At 44.8% G+C, this 23817-nt stretch overlaps 1 protein-coding gene across 11 annotated transcripts in view; it reads left to right on the forward strand.

Moving 5' to 3' along the window:
- The window catches only part of DIS3L2 (DIS3 like 3'-5' exoribonuclease 2), a 398793-nt gene that overhangs the window by 246462 nt on the left and 128514 nt on the right, over positions 1 to 23817 (forward strand). For all 11 annotated transcript variants that reach the window (XR_008619304.1, XR_008619302.1, XR_003677896.2 and 8 more), the window contains exon 11: positions 19591 to 19703. Coding sequence is in view for 6 of the 11 variants with exons in the window: in XM_028482691.2 (XP_028338492.1) it covers positions 19591 to 19703 (113 nt within the window). In the remaining 5 variants the exon portion in view is untranslated. The remainder of the gene's footprint in view (positions 1 to 19590; positions 19704 to 23817) is intronic.

Genomic DNA, 23817 nt, shown 5'->3' on the forward strand with positions numbered 1-23817 from the left:
CATTGTATATATGTACCACATCTTCTTTATCTGTTCATCTGTTTGTGGATATTTAGGTTGCTTCCATGTCTTGGCTGTTGTAAATAGTGCTGCAATGAACACTGGGATGCATATATCTCTCTGAATTATAGTTTAAGACTGGAAATCAACTTTAAATGGTTATCTGTAGAATTTCCTCTTGCCTGGAGATCTGTAAAACATCAGGTAGAATTTGCTATTTTATTTTTTATTTTTATTTATTTATTTTTTTTTGCGGTACGCAGGCCTCTCACTGTTGTGGCCTCTCCCGTTGCGGAGCGCAGGCTCAGCGGCCATGGCTCACGGGCCCAGCCGCTCCGCGGCATGTGGGATCTTCCCGGACCGGGGCACGAACCCGTGTCCCCTGCATCGACCGGCGGACTCTCGACCCCTGCGCCACCAGGGAAGCCCCAGAATTTGCTATTTTACTTTGTATAAGGCTGAAACAGAACGTATGGTAGTGGTTTTAATCTCTTTAGAGTCACAGTCTCTCTTCAGAAAAAAATGCACAAATGTGTATATACACTACATTTTGCATAGGGCTTACTACATTGCCAGTAATATCGTAGAATGGATAGCCTGAAGAACTCTTCTTCAATAAAACTCTTTAAATGGCTGAGCTGGCAAGAAAGGTCTTGCCAGCCCTTAGAAGCCAGGAATGAAACAAGAGCAGATAACCAAAGAAAGAGGTATGTGCCAAAGCAGCTAATGGTATCTTCTAATGCCTAGTGACCCAGAAAGTTTGCTCAGGACCTGAATTAATACTACCTTCATGGCCCGTAAAATTGCAAGCCAAGTACCTAGTTTAAAGTGGCACCAAATGGACAGTGTTTCTAGAAACCAGTCAGAATCATAAGCATATCCTTTCCGGAAGAATTAACTCTTAACCAAGGCCTTAAAGATTTGCCAAAGATAAAAGTTCTAGTAAAAGTAAACGTACAGAAAAGTTATGAAACATGCAAGGATGCAGCTAAAGCAATACTTAGAGGAAATTTTATAGCTTTAAGTGCTTATAATAAAAAGGGAGAAAGTTTAAAAAATTGAGCCTATAAAGATTAGCTTCACAAAATGTTCAGAGATAAGGGGAAGGGAGAAGATGACTTGCTACAAGAACATAATTGTGGGTACAAGTACTGAATCAAAATATGGGCATTATCTATTATAACTGGAGCAGTAGAAGCTCCCTCTACTCCCCAAGGAAACACACAAGACAACTAACCAAACTCTGTAATGCTTTTCATGCATGTCATAGTAAAACACATAATTCATTGACTTGAATAACAAAAGTTCCTGTTTCCACTTTTGGCCCTGCCAAAATGTAAATCTTAAAAAATAGAAACAAAATATCAAACATTGCTCTTAGATCTCATTTTCATTTTTATAGTAGTAGAGTGCTATTAATTGTCAAATTAAGGTCTTTTTCGAAAAATCATCAATGTTTGAAAAAAATTTGGCATGTAACAGAATTGGGAACATATAAAGATACACTTTTTAATATTCAGTTTCTGTGTTATTTTGTGTTTTATATCATATATGTTATAGTGTTCATGTTCCATAAGTGTTTCAAATATCTTTTAAATAATAATAGAAATACAGTAAATAACTTCCAAAGTGGTAGAGAGCACAGGACATATAAAAAGCACATATTAAAGTACCAAAAAAAATTAATAAGCACATCAAATTTAACTCTGCAGTTAAAAAACAAAGACTGTTAGACTGGCGACATCTATCTATACGCTGTTTATAACCACACACTTAAAACATGAAGACGCAAAGATTAAATGTAAAAAGGTGGGGAAAGCTATACCGGTAATGTACTAAGCAAAAGAAAGCTAGTATATATTTTTTATAATGTCTGACAAACAGCTTTTAAGATAGAAAACATTACTAAATGTAAAGGGAGTCTCTAAATGACAATTAGAAGGATCAATTCATCAGAAAAGATAGTGTCTAAACATATTACCAGGTGATATAGCTTCAAAATATATATTAAAACAACAGTTGACAGAAATATGAGGAAAAATTGATAAATTCATCATCATAGTGGGTTAAATTAATATGCCTTTGCCAGGAAATGATAGTTCAAACAGACCAGAAATTCAGTAAAACTACAGAAAATTTGAACAGCACGGTTAGCAAGCTAGCTCTAATAACCATATCTAAGTATAATACCCACAAATGAAGATCACACAGTGTTCTCAAGTGTTTCTCAAGAGAAAACATATATAAAAATTGACTTTGTATTAAAGCATTAAGCATATTTCAAAAAGTCATTGGTATCATACAGATCATGTTCTTGGGTCACAATACAGTTAAATGAGAATAAGTGCACAAACATTTTTAACTTAAGAAAAATTCAGTATGTTTAGAAATCTTAAATACATTCTGTTACCCTCTCCCAGATCAGTGGCCAGATGAATGGCCTAAAATCAGAATACACTTGATGTCATGTTTCCGTAATGCGTGAAGCTTGAGTGAGTTACCTGTTTCCTCACGGCTGACTTTACCTCTGTCATTGCCTTCCACACAAAATACCCCCTTACATAGGACTTTGGGTTTCTACCCCTGCTACTTTCCTCACACTACCCAGGAGTACCTAACTCTGAAATATGATCCATGTTGACCTACAGGCTATTCACCAGAGAGCCAAGAATGGTTGAAAGCCTTTATTACAAAGATACCATCAAAAAGGAAACTACCTTGTCTAATAAAAGAAACTCAGATGACCAGAGATTAGCAGTAGAGGAGTGATTCCCAGGTGGGGAGGACAGCTGGACCACATGGATAGTCTCCATCTGGACATCCGCTCCCTCCTTACTAACCACGACTCCCTCTGTCCGCTGACCTGGGTGCTGAGAGGACTTGGTATCACTTTGGTCCAAGTGTGGTGCCCATAATCCTTTGCTTAGTACCTCAAGCACAACTGAGACTAGACTTTCGAACAGGACTTTACTTAAACCTTAGAGGGTAGCAAAAGGAAGAGCAACGGAGAGTAACAAAGCATCAGGAAGTGTCCTGCTTTCCACTGCTCCCAGATCCAGGCCCACCTAGGTTCTGACCTGTCCCCACGCTGAGCGCCACCCGGGCGCCCACACCTCAACATCCGCCCTTCAGAAGTCTAGACCTAAGAGCTTCTGGAAAGACACCTTGGCCTACTTCTTTCATTTTGCACTTCCCAACCGAGGACTTGCCCCTTCCCAGAAAGAGTAACATTAGGAAGGTTCGTTCCCTTTAGAGAAGCATATGCCCGTGTCTCACCCTGCAAGCCCCAACACGAGAATTGTCTTGCCAGTGCACTACAGCGGCAGTATAGTTGCTGCACGCTAACAGAAGCCAAAGATCATTTGGTTATACATCTAGTAGGAGACCTAGTCTGCTCCTCTCCTGCCACATACATAGCACTGGACCCTGAGGTGACTTAAAGCATTACATCACTTTGTGCTCTGCACCACTTCTAACCTTGCACAGGGTATTTTATTGCAAAGGATGCTTTGCAATCCTTAACTCAGGTGGGACCCCACCTTATACCCCATGCCCACAGAAGCTCCCTATTGACCAGGGATAGAAAGACTGAATCCTAGGCTCTTGTCACTTAGGTCACTGGGTGGGGAGATAGGCTTTACAATCTAGAGTCTTACTTTAAGCACCATGGGGAGAGCATCACGGCCCTTTGCTATATGGACCTGCTGGAATTCCATTTCTGTCCTGCCTTGCAGGAGGGCCAAGGGGACAGATACATGTATAGAGGTGTAAATCCTGTATGTTCTCCTGTTCTCCCAACACCCTCAGGAGGCAGCCTGGCACTTGCCTACCCTCTTTGTACTGGACCACGCCTTTCAACCATTCTTCTCACCTTGAGTTGTCTCTCAGCTTTCTAGCTGCTGGTCTTGCAGTTGTTCTCTCGTGTCAGGCCTTCCCTAGCCTTTTGGAATTTGACTTCATCTCAGACTCAGTACCTTAATTTAAACCCCCAGAGTCAGCTCCTCATATTCTCTTAGCCCATTGGTTATGCTTTTCCCTGTTTCGTTCACTTCAACAAACTGAACCCTGAAGTACCATGTTTCAAAGGGACGGCCTTCCTAAATGTCGAATACTATAGTGTAGGAGGCAACTCACACTTATTCAGTAATTAGGACAATTTGATCTGTTAGCTGTTAGAAACATATGCCACATGTAGGTTAAAAATAAGATTTATGGGGCTTCCCTGGTGGCGCGGTGGTTAGGACTCGGTTGTCTCACTGCCAGGGCCCCGGGTTCAATCCCTGGTCGCGGAAGTCAGATCCTGCAAGCCATGTAGCATGGCCAAAACAAACAAACAAACAGACGAACAAAAAGCAAAACAAAACTATGTGAAACATTTAATTTAATCAAAAATTAAATTGTTTTTAAAATCTGTTCCTTGTATTCTAGAAGAGAACCCCTGATAACTCTAACATAGATTTTGAAAAAGAAAAATTCCACTTCAGGGCCGTTTTCGACTTGGATACATTTCTGGGTTTTGTCTCTGACATCTTTATGATGCCCAGTGCTTCGAATACTATTCCTCCTACACTCCTCTTCTCTGTAAAATCATTTCTAATCCTGGTTTTGAAACAGTGATTTTTCCTCTTGCAGTCGCTTATGTCAGGGGGCATTCTGACCTCAGGCAAATATCAGGCAACCCAAGTACTTGATCTCAGACAAATCCTATTTTCATAGCCTGGCCCTTGATAATGAACCTGGGAAGAGAAATGGAGAATTCTGTAGAACCATCCGCTCATAAGGAGGTGCATGTCTTCTCCATTCATCTGGGGCATTGGTGAGTGAACAGTTTTAACTGTCCTGTTGTATGGTCATTTTTTACTGAATCGTACCTTGACTCAAAAAATCCAAGTAACTGAATAGTCATGCGAAGCCTCTGGCATCGAAGTGGGCTTCTGGGATGCTTGCCAATGAGTTCCTGTTTTGAGGACACAGAATCGAAGTGGAAAGATTAAGTGGAGACACAGCTCCACCCCTCTAAGTCTTATTCCTATGTTCCATTCAAATCTTGCTAGCCTGATTCCTGTGGGGTCTGGGTTTTGGAAGTTCTCTTTTTTTCATGGATGTCTCAGTGCACCTTGTTAAACCAAATTTGGACTATGGCCTGTTCATCTGCTTCCAGCTCTGCTGATTGGTTCCAGTTTCCTTGCTCATTAAAGCCAAGATAATCTGGCACCCACCACTCAGGCATCCTCAAGTATCTGGCACCAAGGTAAACCTGGAAGCCAGCTAAGAAGCCTCAGTGATCCAAACACTCATTGTGTGGTGAGAGGCATTTGTGGTCCCAGAAAGAGCACTGGAATAGGAGCAGAACTGGGTTCTTGTCTCATCTTTGCCTCTACTGCATCATGTAAGTTTGGGCATGCCTGTGAGTTCTCTGAAAATCTCTTTCCCCAGCTGTATATGTGTTTGGACTAGACAATTGCTCAGGTGTCTGGCAGTTCCAAAATACTGAGTATATGAAAAGCTAAAGGAGCAAAGCTCCATTTGTGCCTATTGTTGCAAAAACACAACCTAGCTCTAAAGGTATTAGCAATAAATGCCTAAAGTTGCATATGCTACTGATGCTTTTCCACAAAAGTAGATAGTGTGACAACAAAATAAGAAGAGCACAGCCCATATTCTGGAGGTAAGAATTAACCTCTCTAGGCCTCATATTTCCCACCCTGTAAAACAGGGATAATAACGGCTAATTTTAAATTGCCTGGAAGATTAAATGAGATAATCCCTGGTACTTAGAACTGTGCAAGACAAAAAGTAAGTGTTCACTGAAAATTATTATTAATATAAAAATGGAAAGATTAAAATTGATATGGAATTTTAGTAAGCTTATGCTGAAATAATAAATATTTAATTGCTGTTCAGAAGTCAAAGTGGGAACTGAACAGAGGATCCAGAAACAGACCCACACGTGTATGATCACCTGGTTTCCAGCAAAGGTGTCACAGCAGTGTAGTAAGGAAAGGATGAGTTTATCACTGGTGCTGGATCTATTGACTATCCATACGGAAAAAAAAAAAAGAACTTTGACTCCTACTTCACGCCATACATAGAAATCAATTTCATGTGGCTCACAGTGTGAAAGGTAGAACATTAATACTTCTAGAAGTGTTAACACTTCTCTAGAATATAACATAGAAAAAGAAACTCATGACCTTAGCAAAGATCTCTTAAGTGGGACACAAAAAGTATTAACCTTAAAGGAAAAGAGTGATAGATTATATTTCATTAAATTTAAGAACTGTTCATTGAGAGACACCATTAAGATAGTGAAAAGGCAAGTCACAGAGAAGGAGAAGGTATTTGTTATCTATATCTATCTATCTATATATCTATATCTCTCTCCAGCAAAAGACTCTTATTGAGCATATGTAGAGCCGAACAAGCACTTTACTAAAGAAGATAGCCAACTGCCAAAAACATATGAAAAATGCTTAATATCATTAGTCCCCAGGGAAAATGGAGATACGTTAGATAGTGAGATATTGCTATGTTCCTCTAAGAGTAGCTAAAAAATTTTTAAATTGACAATACCAAATGTAGTGGGGATATGGATCAATTAGAGCTCTCATACACTGAGCAGGGGAAAAGTCAGGTACATCTACTTTGAAAAACTGTTGTACAGCATGTGATAGAGCTGAATAGATTCATACTCCATGACCCAGCAGTTTCATTCTTAGATAAATACCCAGCAGAAAGGAGTACATATGTAGAAGAATGCTCATAGCAGCATTATTCATAATAGTGAAAACTAAAAACAACCCAAGTCTCTATCAACAATAAAATGGATAAACTGTGCTCTACTCTTACAGTGGAATACTCCACAGCAATGGTGCGGAGTAAATTCAGACGCAACGTGGATGAATCTCAAAGACACATCGAGCAAAAGAAGCCAGATACACACACACACACACAATACATACTGTACTAATCCATTTATGTAAAGTGCAAAGAGAGGCAGAGCTGACCTATGGTTATAGATTACAGAGGTCAGAAAGAGCAGTTATCTTTGGTGAGTATAGAGACTGAGGAGGCACAAGAGAAGCTTCTGGAATTCTGCTTATGTTCTATTTCTTGAACTGGTGGGGGAGGGAGGTGTTCACTTTACAAAAATTCACTGAACTGTATGCTTAAGGTTTGCATACTTTATGTATTTTATGCCTCAGTAAAAAAGTTTATTTTAAAGAGCAAAGGAGTGCCCCCAAAGTGGAAACAACCCAAATGTCTATGAAATATATTCAGCCGTGGAAAGAAATGAAGTACTGATGCAGGCTACAACACGAAGGAACCTGGAAAACATCATGCTAGGTGAAAGACAATCACAAAAGACTGTACACGTATCATAAGATTCCATTTAAATGAGATGTCCAGAATAGACACATCTGCACAGACAGAAAATAGATTAGTGGTTCCCTGTGGTTAGGAAGGTTGGGGAGAAATAGGGAGTGACTAAAAGCAGATATGGAGTTTGTCTTAGGGTGATGAAATGTTCTAACATTGATTATGGTGTTGGTTGTGCAACTCTGAATACACTAAAAACCATTGGATTGTACACTTTGAGTGAATTGTGTATGAATGAAATCTCAAGCTGCTATGAAACCAAAAGCCAAGGGATACTGATAACTGTGGAATGATTAAAACCCCATAGGAAAAGGCTGTCCCGTGTGGCCCTATGGCATGAGGGTTAAGAACACTGATACTAGAGTCCAACAATGCTCTAATCCTAGCTGTGATGTTTACTGTGTGACATCGGGCAAATCGTCTAACCTCTCTGAGCTTGAATGTTTTCATCTGTAAAATAGGAATATTAATAGTATCTACTCCATAAAACTTATGTGAAGGTGATTCATTTAATCAAGAAATAGTTGAATATCTTTCATTTGCCAGGTCTAATCAGTGATAACTGTTATAATTGGCCAGGAGGTTTTGCATCTGAAGAGTCTTTACTCCATTTTAGTGATGGAGGTGACAAGTAAATTTGAGAGTGTGTCCTGAGGACGGGACATCTTTGCCCTACTGTACCACACCAGCATCTATTGCAAAATGAAAAAGAAGTGTTCGTTTTAGTGCCACTAAGTTATTAATATTGAATTATATACTGCTATTAAGAAAAGGAAGTATGTAATATATTTATAGAGGATTTCCATCCAGAAGTACTAAAACTATGAACAATTGATGGTTAAAGGATTAGTTACCTAGAAAATTTAGCAGTTCAGAATATTTTATATGAAAACTGAGTCATAACCGCAATTGATACATGGATAATTTAAAAATAGAAAGTGACCATTCGTTACAGGAGTGCGTGACAGGGTTTTTATTTCAGTGAATATGTATTGTTCCCATACATGGTCTTAAAATGTGTGTTCTGCAAAGTCACCGTAGAACCCTTTTTAAATGTTACATCGAGAGTACTCATAGCCTACAGGAGTTGAGAAAGAAGCAATTATAAGTTAGTCAGGTACCTGACACTAAGGGGCACATCCCATAAAGTAAGGGTTAAGAGCTTAGTTTTGGGAGCCTGACCTGTCTGGGCCTCAGTTTCCTCATCTGTAGAAAGAAATCTGTATCATAGCATTGGGAGCACAGAGTGAATTAATACAAATGAAGTGCTCTAACAAGCAGGCAGTTGATACGCTATTGTTATGGGAGAACCAGTATGGTGGATTCATATCATGAGTGTGCATAAGTTATGGATATAATTTTTGCTTAACTTTTGTGAAGCTTTAGGGAATTAGAAAACAGTTTCTCATTAATGCAAAGAGATTAATTAATGAAACTGAGTGATTAGATCCCCAAAGAGCTGATTAGGTATGGTGAAAAAATAACGAACCCAAACAGACTTCCCCAGAATGAGAGAAAAGCCACTAAGGGGTTTTGTCACCAGGATATAAAGCTTTTAGAAGCTTTTACCTCTCAGAATTCCAGGTGACTATGAAAGTTGCTTTAATTTTAGCTGAAAGGGAGGTTGGGATTGGATCAAGCAGTTGTTGATAAGTTAACATTTTGTGAATAGGCATTTAAATACGCCTAGATGTTTATATTTGAAAACTGTACATCTCTTTTAAATTTGGCTTTTAAGAGTTTAGTAATTGTTTTGTTAATAGAGAGGCTTTTTAAAGATAGAGAAGTCCACAGTTGAGTGTGAAAGCATGCTGAAATTTGGTTTTCAGACTCACATCTTTGGGAAGCCAGTCTGCTGGAATCCTGCAAGCCTCCCTGCGCTCCTGCATGCAAGAGAAATGGGTTCCTCATGCTGACCATACGCGCTGAACCTCTGAAGTGGTGGCAAAAGCCTCAGGCTGCTACCAACTGGAGTCACGTTTCTGGCATGGAAATAGTTGTTTCCCGTTCAGCAGAGGTGCGGTATGCCCGGTTCCTGCCACTTCATTTACTGGGCTCACCTTCATAGAACTTGCCTGCAAAGTGCTGAGCTGCTGTTACCCTCCGGGACGTGTGGCCGATGAGCTGCTACCTGCTCTTGCTGCCTCTACTGCCTGGGGCGGCCAGTGGGGCTTTTCTCTTGCTGTGTGGTGGGGAATCAGGGATAGGGTGGGTGCTGCGGGGGAACACCGCACTTTGTTGGCGTTCCTTTATTTTAAAAAAACACAAAACTGTGAAACAAGTAACCCATTTATGATATAAAAATTAGAATTTATATATAAGCAGAGAGAGAAAGTTATAATCCTACCACTCAGAGAAAACCATTGTTACCGTCTTGATATATTTCTTTCCAGACATTTTTAAGCCAGTTTACGTTTTTTATTTTATACTTTTTATCTTTATTCCTTTTCCAGCCTTTGAAAGCTGGAAACATCACAAATGTGTATGATGTAGAAAGGAACAGTCCCCATATCCTCAGCCTCCAGAGCTCATCACTGGGGACATTTTAATTCTGTTCTTCGTAAGTGGTGACCCTCTCCTGCCTCTGTTGGCTTGTCTTTCTTTTAAAGCTTGTAGCTAGTTTTACTTAACTGGATTTTTACTTTTTAAACTTTTTTCTTTCCTTGACTTCAACCTCTACAAACCTTATTTTTTTAAAAATTTTTGGATAGAGAATGTTGAACATGCACAAAAGCAGACAGAATAGTATAATGAAACCCCTTGTTTCCCTCTCGCAGCCCTGTCAACCCTGAAGCCGTGGCCAGTCCACCCCAATCACATCCCACGTACCCCACGCCCCACTCCCAGCCCTTACGTGGACCTGCTAACTTCGTAACTGCCTTCAAAGGTCCTTCTCGGCCCTTCTGACTTCCCTCTCTTTTGGCAATGAGGAAGGATCAAATGCCTGCCCTCCTGCACTCAGAACTTCGCGTGAGCGGGTGCTCGGCTCCCTGTTGCAGGTCTGACCGGCTGACCTGGGCTTTCCCTGCTCCTGGAAATTCCCAGACGTTGGGTGTGCCAGCCTCACATGTTCATCTCCTCATTCTCTTTCCTGTTAATGAAGGAGGCCATTGCTCAAATCATTTGGAAGGGGAAAAGTGGAATTTACTACCTGGGTGTTCCTCTTCCATGCTGTTCATATAAATTTAAACTTAGATTCCTGAGAATTAGATTGAACATGACAAAAATTGCTGTGCGGGCAGTTTAGTTGAGTACTTGCAGATTGATAGAGCCCTTTGTAATAATGAAGGAAAAAGGTTCTCTAAGCTGCTTGGTTCCAGAAGGTGAGCTCACCAGTTAAGGAGTGAGTTTGTAACCTACGCTCCTCATTAACCCTTTGCTGGGTGGCGAAGAGAAAATACAAAAAAAAAAACAGTCCACAGACTCTTCAAATCCTGGCCTTCAGGAGAACCTAAGAAATCATCTTGTACAATCCCCTTCTCATGCCTGGGGACCTTACAATGCATTCAGATTTACTTGTCCCAGAATTTTTTACATTGACTCCTTTTAAGCTTTTGAAATATTCTCAAACCATCACCACGTCATGGCCATGGACTTCTGCCATGGCTTGCTGTACCAGTGGTCAACTTTTGCGTTTGATTACATAACCAAATACCACACAGAACTGGAAGACGTCAGAGTTTGAGTTGTCCCTCTTACCTGGCAGCCCAATCAGTGTTTCCACCAAAGTCAAAGGGAATTTGCTTACCCCAACTAAAAGATGGGGTTTGTTGTGTGACCACAAGGTGATCCAAGCCCAATTGCTTCTCAGCGATGGAGTCTGTCTCTAAAATTCGGTGGGATCAAAATAAGGTCAGGACCTGCATTCTGGCTGGATGTGCTGCCCTACGTGAGGCCCCTCCTTGCTGGGGACGTCTGGACAGCAGAAAGTCCCTTTCTCTCAGTCCTCTCGGTTGTCTTACCCTTTCTGAGCTTTCAGAACACTGTTTTCTCACTCTTTTAAGACTCACGCTGTTGGGAAAACTGGCCACAAGGTCAAGAGGGCGACCCAAGCAAGAGCAGCATGTTCCCGTCATGCAGACTGGATAGAAACCAGTCTGTGGGACAGGAAGCCCAACGTCTGTTGCACGTGTCCGTGTGTCCCGTAGGTTAGGCTTCTTTTCATCATCTACCTTTGTTTAGCAAACGTATTACGTCACTGAAGGATTGCTTAACTTGATTTGCCTGTCAGTCTCCTGAGAGATTGTGGTCTTCTTCAGGCTCACTGTTTTCAGTCCAGTGTGGCCTTGGGTGCATTAGTAGAACCGTGGTATGCGGGATGAAGGCGCTGACAGCGTGAGGAAGTGAATGTGGTATATTCAGCTAATGTCACCTCTCTGCTTAAAACTCCCCAGTGGTTTCCCACGGTACTTGAAATAAAATCTAAATGCTTCTTCCTGGCCCATCAGGGCATCTCTCGTTGGGCCACCGTCTACCTCACTAGCCTCTTAGCTTCCAATTCTCTCCTTTCCAATCTTCTATTCCTTAGATGCAGCCAGCTTGCTCCTACCTTCAAACCTTTGCTCTGGTTATTCTCCTGCCTGGGATGCTCTCCCCCATGTCATCGTGTGACATCCTTTTTGTACACACAGGTCTCAGTCTGTTTCCTCAGAGAGACCTTTCCAAACTAAATCTGAGGTAGGTCCCAGGCATTCTCATCACCTCACCCTGTTTTTTGTTTTTTTTAAAAAAAATTATTATTATTATTATTAGTTAATATTTATTTATTTGCCTGCATCGGGTCTTAGTTGCAGCACATGGGATCCTTGTTGTGGCACGCGGACTCTTCGTTGCAGTGTGTGGGCTTCCCTCTAGTTGTGGCACGTGGGCTCAGTAGTTGCGGCACACTGGCTCTCTAGTTGTGGGGCATGGGCTTAGTTGCTCCGCGGCACGTGGGATCTTAGTTCCCCAACCAGGGATCGAACCTGTGTCCCCTGCGTTGGAAGGCAGATGCTTAACCACTGGACCACCGGGGAAGTCCCCTCACCCTGTTTTATTTTCTTCAAAGTCCTGTTTACTATGGTAAGTAATCTTATCATTTACTTGTTTGCTTATTGTTTTTCTCTCCCCACGAGAATGTAAGCTCCACAAGAGAAGGGACCTTGTCAATCTTGTTTACTTGTATGTCTCCAGGGCCTAGAAAAAAAAGTACCTGCCACATAGTAGGAGCCTAATAAGTATGTGTTGAGTGGCTAATTGCGTGAGTGTAGGTGGTTATTAGGAGCGTGTTTGGGAGGAGGATGTTGAGGGTTACGACAGTGACTCACAGCCAGCCACGTGGCTCTTTAGCCCGAAGGGGAGCAGATCCAGGGGGCTACGTGCTAACTATGAACACATTTAAAGCTGGTGCTATCCCCAAAGTAGAGCCTGCCCTGCTGGAAGAGATCTGCCACTTCACTCATTTCTCGAAGCCGGACTGCTGTCCTCTGAGGAGATGGGCTTGTTCTGGGCAGCCCCGTGGGGTAGAACCGGGCCACCAAGTGGGAACTCTAGGAAGATGTATTTTGGCTCTACAGGGGGAGATTTTTTTTTTACATTGTCGTTGCTGTCTGAGGGTGGAGTGGACTCTACTAGCGAGTAGTGGTTTCTCAGGCACGTCGGGTGTGCAAGCGTAAGTTGGACACACTCTGGGAAGACCTGGCGTGGGGAGGCGCGGGGGTCTCGCTCGACACGGTTAGACCAGGCAGGGTTTCCAAGCGCTTTCAACCCGGAGCGGCAACAAGTCTACCCTACGTTTTTATTTTCTTATTCATTCAGTAAGTGTCATATACCAGCTGTGCGCTCAGGCTCTCCCCCGCCCTTCATGCTTCCCCCTTACAGAGGTGGGGGGAGGTACCTACCTCAGGGCCCCCTTGCAGTGAGCGGTGGGGGGTCGGGGTCGGGGGAGGGCCGCAGGGAGGGTGTCAGAGACGCCAGAAGACACAGAAGTCGGGAGCGGGGAGCCTGGTCTGGGTCATCGGGGAGAGCCTGCCGGAGGGTATGGGCTTTACACAGCGGTCCGCAGGACTGGTGGGGGTCGTCAGGAAGAGCAACGGGAACCACACCCTGAGGGAGAAGAGGGTGGAGCCTGATGGGTTTGAGCAGCTTAAGAAGTTCTGTTACGGTTTCTGGCACTTAAGGGCTTAGGGCCGGGAAAGTTGAACGTGCTCAGGGCAGACCCACGTGGTAAAGAACTTTGTCACTATTACTTCTTTGTGAAGCAGTGACGCGGCACGGTGTGCAGAGGGCGGAGTGGGAGAAACGAGCCGAGCCGAAGGGACTGGAGCGGTGGCAGAAGCCAGCCCGGTGAGGCCGCGGAAGCCGGGGCTGGGCTGCGTGCCCGGGCCGGTGAGGGCCCGGCAGGGTTTGAACAGTGGAGTGACGAGGGGACTTGTATTTTGGAGAGGGCACTCTCCTCGGTGTGGAAAACGGGTTTGGGAAATGACAGGGCGAGCCACACAGAAGTCGTTAGATCGTCCTTGAAAGAAGCAGTGGTGGCCCTGGCTAAAGTGGTGATGTGGGGAGAAGAGAGATGAGCGGATTTCAGCGATGTTTGGGAGGGGGAGTTCCGAGCGTTCGATCAACACGGGCTGAGACAGACCTGGGGTTTTTTCAGTTTGGGGCAGCTGCAGTGCCTCCTTTGGTTCAGTGGAGATGATCCCACGTCCTGGGACGGGGAACACAGGAAGAGAAATGGTTTTGCTGGAGGTGGGGACTTTTGGAGGCGTGAGTATGAGGTGCCTAGGGGACAGCTAAGTGGCAGTTCCCAGTAGACCCCTGTGTACGTCAGCCTGGAGCTCAGAGGGGTCTGGGCTGACGGCACAGCCTGAGGAGCCTGAAGCACAGAGTGGATGCTTGAACTCCTGGGAGTGGATGAGACAGCCCAGGGAGAAAGGGTAGGATTGGAAGAGAAGGCAGCCAGGCATGCCAACATGTAAGGAGCGAGGAGAGGAAGAGCAGCCTGAGAAGGGAGAGGCACCCAGAGTGGGGCCTGGAGCCAAAGGAGGGAGAAATCACCAGGCCTCAGATGCCCTCTAAAGGTCAGGCCAGGACACGCCTAAAAAGGTTTGGACATTAGGGACCTGGACAGAAGCAATTATTTTTTGCTTTTGCTAAATGAGGTACCTTTAGCAACGTGGTTCCCCTATATTCTGGATTAAAAGGGGTGCCCCTACTGGGTCAAGAAGAGCCTCTGTCACCACAGTCCCATCTCAGCAGTGGGGAAAGGGGAACTCAAGTGACCGAAGTCTGGAAGGCCCTGGTCTCACTCCTGGTAAGGGAAGCGTGATACTTTCCCACCTGTAAGAGCCTTGACCCTTTCAGGTACTTAGGACAGTCACTCTGCCGCCAGGTAGAGATGACTGTAAACTGGAAATGTAGAAAGGAATTGTTAGATCTTAAGGGCTTATAATTAAATAGAACTAGAGTTGATGGCTTAGTGGTTGTTCTGTAGTCAGTCCCTGTGACGAGTGGCTGGAGAGGTTGGGAGTGGGAACGAGGATGTGGCTGCGAACAGGGCTGGGAGGGGAGTCTGACAGCGCTTCTGAATCCATAGCCAAGAACGTGGCTTCTATTGAATCATAAGAGATAGGGAGGGATTTCTAGCTGTGACCCAATGAGATGAAAAATTGGGTTGTATCGTCTTGTCCTGGAGTTACCGTGACAGTGGTTGGGGGGCAGGGGGTGGTAATAAAAGGAACAAAGGCTCTGAGTCTGACCTGGTTTTGAATCCAGGGTTTATTGCATACTAGCCAGGTAACCTTGGACAAGTGACATGGAACCTCTCTGAGCCTCAGATGATTCATTTGTGAAACACGGTTTATATGGCTATTGTCAAAGGTACGTTAATGTGCGTGGAGCCCCTGGCACAAAAGAGATAATAAATAAATGGTCACTACTGCTATCCTTATCATTTTTATCATCATTATTGTCAACGTTACGTTCATGTAGTTGTTACAGATTACAAAACACTTTCACGTGTTCTCACTGAAGTAAAAACAGATTTCAGCTTAATTCGCTCCCACAGAATGAGGTTTTGCAACCTTCCTCTGTCATAGCGCTGGTAATACCGTGTTATCACCACATTGGTGGATCTGCCAACCCCGGTAGACTGTGAGCACCTTAAACAGAGGGATCCTCTTATGGATGCCCAGTGCTAGAGTAATCTAGCGGTTCCGTTTCCATGCATCGTGGATCCACGTAAGGAAGCACTTTCTCACGACCAGAGCCCTTCAGAAGTAGAGCAAGTGGCTTCAAGATGTGAGCTCTCCCCGACCCCCCGCCGGGGGTATGTCAAGGGCCACCTGGCAGGGACATAGTTGAAATGTGGCTGAGCTGATTGGGAGGCTGGCTTAGAAGAGATGGTTCTTAAGCCCCTATTTACGTCCTATTAGTGCTTTAATTGGATGAAGCAGTTCTGGTGTCCACTCAAGTTCATTCACAGGAGCATTTGCGGACTTCCCTGGTGGCGCAGTGGTTAAGAATCCATCTGCCCATGCAGGGGACACGGGATCAATCCCTGGTCTGGGAAGATCCCACATGCCGCGGAGCAACTAAGCCCGTGCGCCACCACTACTGAGCCTGCGCTCTAGAGCCCGTGAGCCACAACTACTGAGCCCATGCACCACAACTGCTGAAGCTTGCGCGCTCCAGGGCCCGCGTGCTGCAACTACTGAGCCCGCGTGCTGCAACCAAAGCCCCTGCGCCTAGAGCCTGTGCTCCGCAGTAAGAGAAGCCCCCGCAATGAGAAGTCTGCGCACTGCAATGAAGAGTAGCCCCCTCTCACCGCAACTAGAGAAAGCCCGCGCGCAGCAACGAAGACCCAACGCGGCCAAGAAAATTAATTAAAAGAAAAAAAAAAAAAAAGGAACATTTGCATGTCTTTAAGTTTGTGGGCCCTGTGTACAGTGAGCCAGACGTGGCCGGCCTTGAGGACTCTTCCTTCCTGTGCTTCCCCAGCTCTTCAGAACTCACAGGACTCACCTTAACCCCAGTAGATGAATATTTTTTAATGTAAAAAAATTTTCAAAGTATAATTTTATATGGAAGACAGTGCGTTTTTAAACATCAAATTGGTCCTGGATGTTTTGGCAGCATTTACTACATAACCTTTTGGATTTATATTTTCTCTTTCATAGAATAAAAACTTCAGTGCCACTACCTCAGGAGTTCTGCAAGTTCACATTATGTAAATATATGTAATAAAATATTTACTTAGGGTTTCCATAAAAAAGGTCCGAAGGAGAGAATAAGAGAGCTTCTCTTTGCTGGTTTTAGAGGCTCTTCTGGGAATTCTGAAATTTAAGCCTCTCAAATATGTTTGGATTGGCCCCCTTCATGTTTTATCTCCTGTAATGAACTCTTTGTCAGTTTGTCAATTTTGACTAAGGACAGAAAGTTCATGTGTAGTAACAACACACAGACTGAATTTAAAATTATGGTTTATATCATGATGTAATAATCCTTCTCTTTTCCTTTAGTCAATATTTGCCTGTTAGGCTAGTATATTATAATTCTGACTTCAAAAGAAGACACTTTATTTTACCTTCTCCAAGTGTTGGTTTTAGATACTTGTAATATCGAAATTGGGAGTTGTTGAGCTGTCTGAGACGCTTGGCCACATTCTCTCAGGGTTGAGTTCCTCGATCATTGCGGGGCAGGTTTCACTGCTCCCAGTGACCCAGCAACACAGCTGCATGGCTCACATGATGAGGCAGCTGAACTTTGAGCCACGCTGGTTTTCCTCAGCTTTCCAGACAGCCCTCTTCTCTGTGGGAAATAAGTCTATTCTGTTATCCCATAGCAGCCAGTATTTCTTAGATGGACTTGGGTTTTCCCTAATGTATTAGTGTTACAGGACTGGGTGGAAAAACCCAGTGCTGCCCTGTAGGAGTGTGAGACAGATGGGAGTGGGGAATCTTAAATGCTTCTCCATCCCTGAACCTCTTATTTTAACCACCCCAAGTTTAAACATTTTTCCATTTTAAAAACAGGGAAAAATCATCCCCCACTGAAGAAGGAATAGGAGGACAATAAATGGCCACAAAATTTGAGGCTAAAATGTGAGATACCTTAAGACTGATTACCCAGGTAACCAGCGGAGAGAGTGGTGACGTGTCAGTAACTCTTCTGAGTCAACTTGGGAATCAGTCAGGACTCTTTTAGTGAGAATTCAAGTTCAGCTGGATCCTGGAGTTCAAATGAGGTCATCATGATTCTCCCTTTATTTCTTAGACCTATTATTTTCTATATTGGTATGATTATGTGGCAAAAATGTTTCCTTGGCAGCTTCAGACTTATTGTCTAGGGTCCTGGGAGAGAGACCCTCTTTTCTGAAGCCCGTATCAATCCCTGAAAACAGGCTCAGAATAAACCTATTGATACTTGAGTCACATGCCTGTGCCTAGACCAATCACTATGAACAGGAATGGAGTATAGCGGAATTCCATCAAGCACATATTTAAATTATAAGCAAATTCATCCTTTTTTTTTTTTAACTTTTTTTTTTTTTTTTTTTTGCGGTACGCGGGCCTCTCACCGCTGTGGCCTCTCCCGTTGCGGAGCACAGGCTCCGGACGCGCAGGCTCAGCGGCCATGGCTCACGGGCCCAGCCGCTCCGCGGCACGTGGGATCTTCCCGGACCGAGGCACGAACCCGCGTCCCCTGCGTCGGCAGGTGGACTCTCAACCACTGCGCCACCAGGGAAGCCCAGCAAATTCATCTTTGTGCTCGTATCATCAGTGTGCTTCTGTCTTCCCATTATGCTTCCTCTCTGCCAACTATATGCCATTTCACATGTGTACTCTTTTCCATCTTCTGTCCATTATGCACATTTGTGTGTGTGTATGTTTGTGTGTATATAGTCACATACACTGCATCTGATAGATGATTTATGGGATGTTCGAGAGGAAGTCTTAAATGTACAGGCTAGCCAGCCCCCAAGCCCACTTTAGGTACGAGTCCACCAGGCTGAGTCATCTGACCTTGTCTCGGGTAGAACTCACAGAGCAGACAGGGCCTGCTGAAAAAACACCGCCACCAGGAAGGGAAAGGGCAATTCTAAAATGGCAAAAAAGTAGGTCTTTTACCACAGTAGGCAAGCAAATTGTTGATTTGTTCACTCAACAAGCATTGAGTGCCTGTGGTGTGTCAGGCACTCTTCTAGGCACTGGGCCTGCAACAGTGGACTTGACGCAAAAGGCCCTGCCTTACTGGAGCCCGCACTGTAGGGGCAGACAGTAAACACACGAGCCAATAAAGGTGTGCTGTGATATCTGAGAGTGATGAAAGCTCTGAAGAGAAGACCACGAGAAGCATCTTCAGTTATGGATTAGGTGCTTTAACAGTATAGTTAGGGGCAGCGGAGGGCAGAGAATCTCTTCTTGTCCTGGGATTCTCTTTCAGTTGACCCTTATAAGGTAAGAAGGATTTTGATGGGCAGATCCTGATGTGATTATTATCCCAAGTGTAAGAAAAAGCATGAGCCAGGCAAGCTTCTGAATGGGATGAGGTAAGATACGTTCTGGGAATGGAAAGCAGTTTCCCATGACAGCTGCGTAGAGAGCATGTGCAGGATGAGCCGTAAGGCTGGCGAGGCGGGCCGAGGCGAGCCCGTGCCAGGGCACGAGTAACAACAGGCCGAGGAGCGACATGCCCAGACCCGTGGTTACGGGACGGGTATTAGCCATCGTGTGGAGGGCTAGGCGGGAGGGGGTGGACTCAGGTAGGAAGGCCAGCCGTGGGGCTGTGGCCGGGATAGACAGGAAGGGCAGTGCTTTCAGGGGCAGGGTCTGCAGGATTTAGGCACTCGTTCCTTCTAGTGAGCTGTAAGGATTTGTTCGTTGTCCAAAATGAGTCTTCTTTTACAAGTCTACTGATGTTTACTCAAAGACAAGAAGCCTTTAGAAATGGTAAACATTTGAAAAAAATGGTTAATGGGATAAATGATTAATGGGATGAAAGTGGTTAATGGGATAAAAATCTCATCATCTGTTGGCGTACAACGAGGAGAGTAAATACAGCGCCCACCGCAGTGGGGAGGTGGAGGTGGAGCACCGGGCCAGCCTGAAAAGGGCAGCCTGTCCTCCAAGCCCTGCGGCCTCCGGGAGGGACGTGCCTTCTCGGGATGGGTTCCCAGGAGGGATTGCCCTTGCCTTCCATTCCAGGCTGATCAAGCTTCTTGTGCATCTACAGGCAACTTTGAAGTGGGAGTTCACATCGCTGACGTCAGTTACTTTGTTCCCGAGGGATCCAGTCTGGATAAAGTGGCTGCTGAGAGAGCTACAAGTGTCTACTTGGTTCAGAAGGTAAAAATCAGTTTCCAGTTTCTTGGATCGAAAGTCGTGCTTCCATTTAATCATCTTCCTTTGTTTGCTTGTTTCTTTCTCCTTGAAAACATTCATGAGGGACAGCAGTCTTGTCTGAACATCTTTTCTCACATCTAATAAGATCTTTAAAAAATGATTTTCCCTGGAAAAGTCTTTGCCCTCGGTTATTGTATGTTTTCCTGTTAGGCCCTTGTATGTCCAAGAGGAGCCAGACTGAGGCGTTCTCAAGGCAGGACACAGGTACTCATCTCAGGCCTTCAGACTGGCCCTGCCATGTAAGTAGCTCAGACAAGTGGTCAGCTTCAGAAAGAAAGGAGGAACTTTCAAACTGTTGTTCCAAAGTGGGGCTCAGCAAACTCGGCCCACACTGGTCCCAGTTTTTATAAAGTCTTATTGCCATACGGTCACACCCATTCGTTTACGTAATGTCTGAGGTGACGTCACACTACCGTAGGAGAATGGAATGAAAATTTACTAGTGGCCTTTTGAGAAAAGGTTTTGAACTCTGGTGTAAAGAGTGGGGGCTGATCTGCCCTTGACCTGCCCTTTACAAGATAACCTGGTCCATCCCAGAGATGCAGAAGCAAAGGGAGCCAAGTCTGGACTTTGCCTCTTAGTCCTGATGTCGCCTCTCTTGGTAAGTCTCCGAGTCTCTCTAGACCTCCTTTGACAGGCGCTTAATGATGAGCACCCGTCACCCGCCAGGCAGCGCCCTAGGCCTGCTGGAGAATAAAAAGGCCGTACCTGAGTTATTCCCCCGCCAGAGCTCGTGCATTCTTCTCCAGGCTTCCTCCTCCATTTGACAGTCTGCTCGTCTGCTATTTGGCTCATCTTACATCCCTGACTATATCATGACTGTCACCTCCTAACTTCCTTGAATCCGGTGATCCGGTTTTGGATTGCTGCATACACTGGCTCGAACCTTCCCTCCTCCCGTGCCCTTGGACATGACTTCTGATGTTTGCACTTTGACTGCACTTAGGTGAGAGGTATATCCCCTCCGTCTACCCACATATCCCATGGCCTTCTGGCAGCTGGGAGCCCTTTACCTGGCCCTGTCTCTCGGGGGCGAGAAAGCAGCCCAGGCGCCAAACCTGCTCCATTCTGGGAACTTCCAAATGTCATCACCTAGAGAAAGGAGACAGCTACCCAGTCTCCCTCCACTGCCAGCACGCCTGTGTGCCCACACAGCTGGCAGAGGAAAAGCCAGGCTCTGAGCACTGCCCTCACTCGCAGCATGTCCTGGGAGGCCACTGTACTTTGGGGTCCTCCCTCTCTAACTCCTGGGAAAACTCAGCCTACTGCCTGCTCCAGATGGAAGTATCTCGTGGGGTGCCAGGCTGTAGGTTTGAGAACACCAGCAGCATAGGGGGATCCTGGAGAGGCCCTGGAGAGGCGGTTCTCTGAGCCCCTGACCTTTATGGACCTGCAGATCTTGGCACAGCATTGAGACACATCTGCAGGACAGCGTTCCCCTGCTCTTAGTTATCGTTGACCTCTCTTCACTACCACCCCTTCAAAACAAGGGCTTGGGAAACTCATGCTCCTGAACGCACGAGCCCCTGCTTCCTGCTGTTTTCCGGTATGCACGGGCCCCTTTGTGGACACGCTGTCTAGACCCTGGCAAGCAGGCCACTGGGGGGGGGGTCTGTGTGCTGCTCACTCTGAAAATGCCCCACCCCTGGAGTCCCAGGAACCTGACCCCATGCTTTTATCATGACTGGGCCATGGCCGTAGGGAAAGACTAGTGTCATCTTGGCAGTGCTAAGGGTGGTAGCAGATTTTTTTAAGAGGCAGTGTTCTCCTGGGTTCTGTTTTTTTTTCCTAGCTAGACATCTGAAAATGGTCACTGACTACTTCACGTCGGTTCTCCTGGATGACCCTGTGGCACCACTGCCATACCTGCCACCTCCCCATCACATCATCTCCTGGAATATACCATCTGCCAGGGGTCTATTCAGACACAAAGACAGAGGAACCATATTCCAAATGCATGATTGGCCTGGGGCCCAAGGCTTGTAAGTTCACCCAGCTATTACAGTATAATTTCGTTCCAAGTCTGAAACCAAGGCTCTCTACAGGTAGAGGCATCACCTTGTGTCAAGGGTTTCTTAGCCTCTCCCTCTTGCCTGTGGAGCCCACTTCTGCCAGAACTACCACAGCTTCAACACGGCCATCATCTAAGGTTTTCACCCATTCCATAAGCCCGAGACCTTCTGTTGCTGTGCTCTGAGGCACAATATTAGGACTCCTGGCACCTCAGCCATACCTGGCAGCATGTGTGACATGTGGAAGATGGACTTCCATACATACCTCTGCCAGGTCCAGCAGACCATGTCATTTGGCCTTTGAGTGGCCCAGCCGTCTGCTAGTAAAATAAAAGCACAGACTCTTTACTGAACAGAAGGGCTGCTGCACAGTGGAATCATCATTCATTTCCCCAACCCTGCCTCGTACAGATCCGTTACTCCCCCACTTACATGCATGGTCCTGGACCACTTACACCAGCAGTCTTCATGCCAGCCTCAGGAGGGGTATGTTCTAGAATCCCTGGACTCCATTTCCAGGAAAGTGCCTATGTGGTGCCCACAAAGGTGTTGGCAGTTCTAGAACAAAAGTCTTCCAGGACTGTCCAAAAGTTCCTAGGATTTCTAGCATTTACCAAGTTCCTCTCACGTTTCCAACCTGTCCACCCCAATAACTAACCTCTCAGAAGGGAAGAGACAGAAATTAACTCAAAACGAATCACAGACCTCAATGTGAAATGTAAAACTATAAAACTCCTAGAAGATAACATTGGAGAAACTTTTGATGCCCTTGGTTTGGCAATGACTATTTATTTATTTATTTATTTATTTAACGTTTACTTATTTTTGGCTGCGTTGGGTTTTCATTGCAGCGCGCAGGCTTTCTCTAGTTGTGGCGAGCGGGGGCTACTCTTATTTGCGGTGTGTGGGCTTCTCATTGCAGTGGCTTCTCTTGTTGCAGAGCACGGGCTCTAGGTGTGAGGGCTTCAGTAGTTGCAGCACACGGGCTCTAGGGTGGGCGAGCTTCAGTAGTTGTGGTGCGTGGGCTCAGTAGTTGTGGCGCATGGGCTTAGTTGCTCCATGGCATGTGGGATCTTCCCAGACCAGGGATCGAACCCGTGTCCCCTGCATTGGCAGGCGAATCTTAACCACTGCGCCACCAGGGAAGTCCAGCAATGACCTTTTAGATACAACACCAAAGGCACAATCTATGAAAGAAAGAATTGACAAGCTGGACTTAATTAAAATTAAAAATTTATGCTCTGCAAAAGACACTGTCAAGAGAATGAAAAGATAAGCCATAGACTTGGAGGAAATTTGCAAAAGACACATCTGATAAAGGACTATTAGCCAAAATATACAGAGTACTCTTAAAATTCAACAATGAGAAAATGAACAACCCATTTAAGAATAGGCAAAAGACCTTAATAGATATTTCACCAAAGAAGGTATACAGATGGCAAATAAACATATGCAAAGATGCTCCACATCATATGTCATTAGAGGAATGTAAACTGAAATAGTAATGATGCTACTACACTCCTGTTAGACCGGCTAAAGTCCAGAACACTGACAACACCAAATGCTGGCAAAGATGTGGAGCAACAGGAACGCATTCATTGCTTATGACAATGCAAAATGGTACAGCCGGTTTCTTATAAAACTAAACATATTTTTGCCATATGATCTAGTAATTGCACTCTTTGTTTTTACCCAGAGGAGTTCAAAATGTATGTCCATGCAAAAATCTGCACATGGGTGTTTATAGCAGCTTTATTCTTATTTTTTAAAATTTGGAAGCAACCTCCAAAATGTCCATCAGTAGGTGAATGGATAAACTGTGGTACATCCAAACAATGGAATATTATTTGGCACTAAAAAGAAACCAACTATCAAGCCATGAAAAGACATGGTTCCTCCATAGGAACCTTAAATATAAATTACTAAGTGAAAGAAGCCAATCTTCAAAGGCTACATACTGTAAGATCCCAACTATATGACTTTCTAGAAAAGTGAAAATTATGAAGGCAGTGAAAAGATCAGCAACTGCCAGGGACTCACAGAGA

The sequence above is a fragment of the Physeter macrocephalus genome, chromosome 2, assembly GCF_002837175.3.
Source record: "Physeter macrocephalus isolate SW-GA chromosome 2, ASM283717v5, whole genome shotgun sequence".
Lineage (NCBI taxonomy): Eukaryota > Metazoa > Chordata > Mammalia > Artiodactyla > Physeteridae > Physeter > Physeter macrocephalus.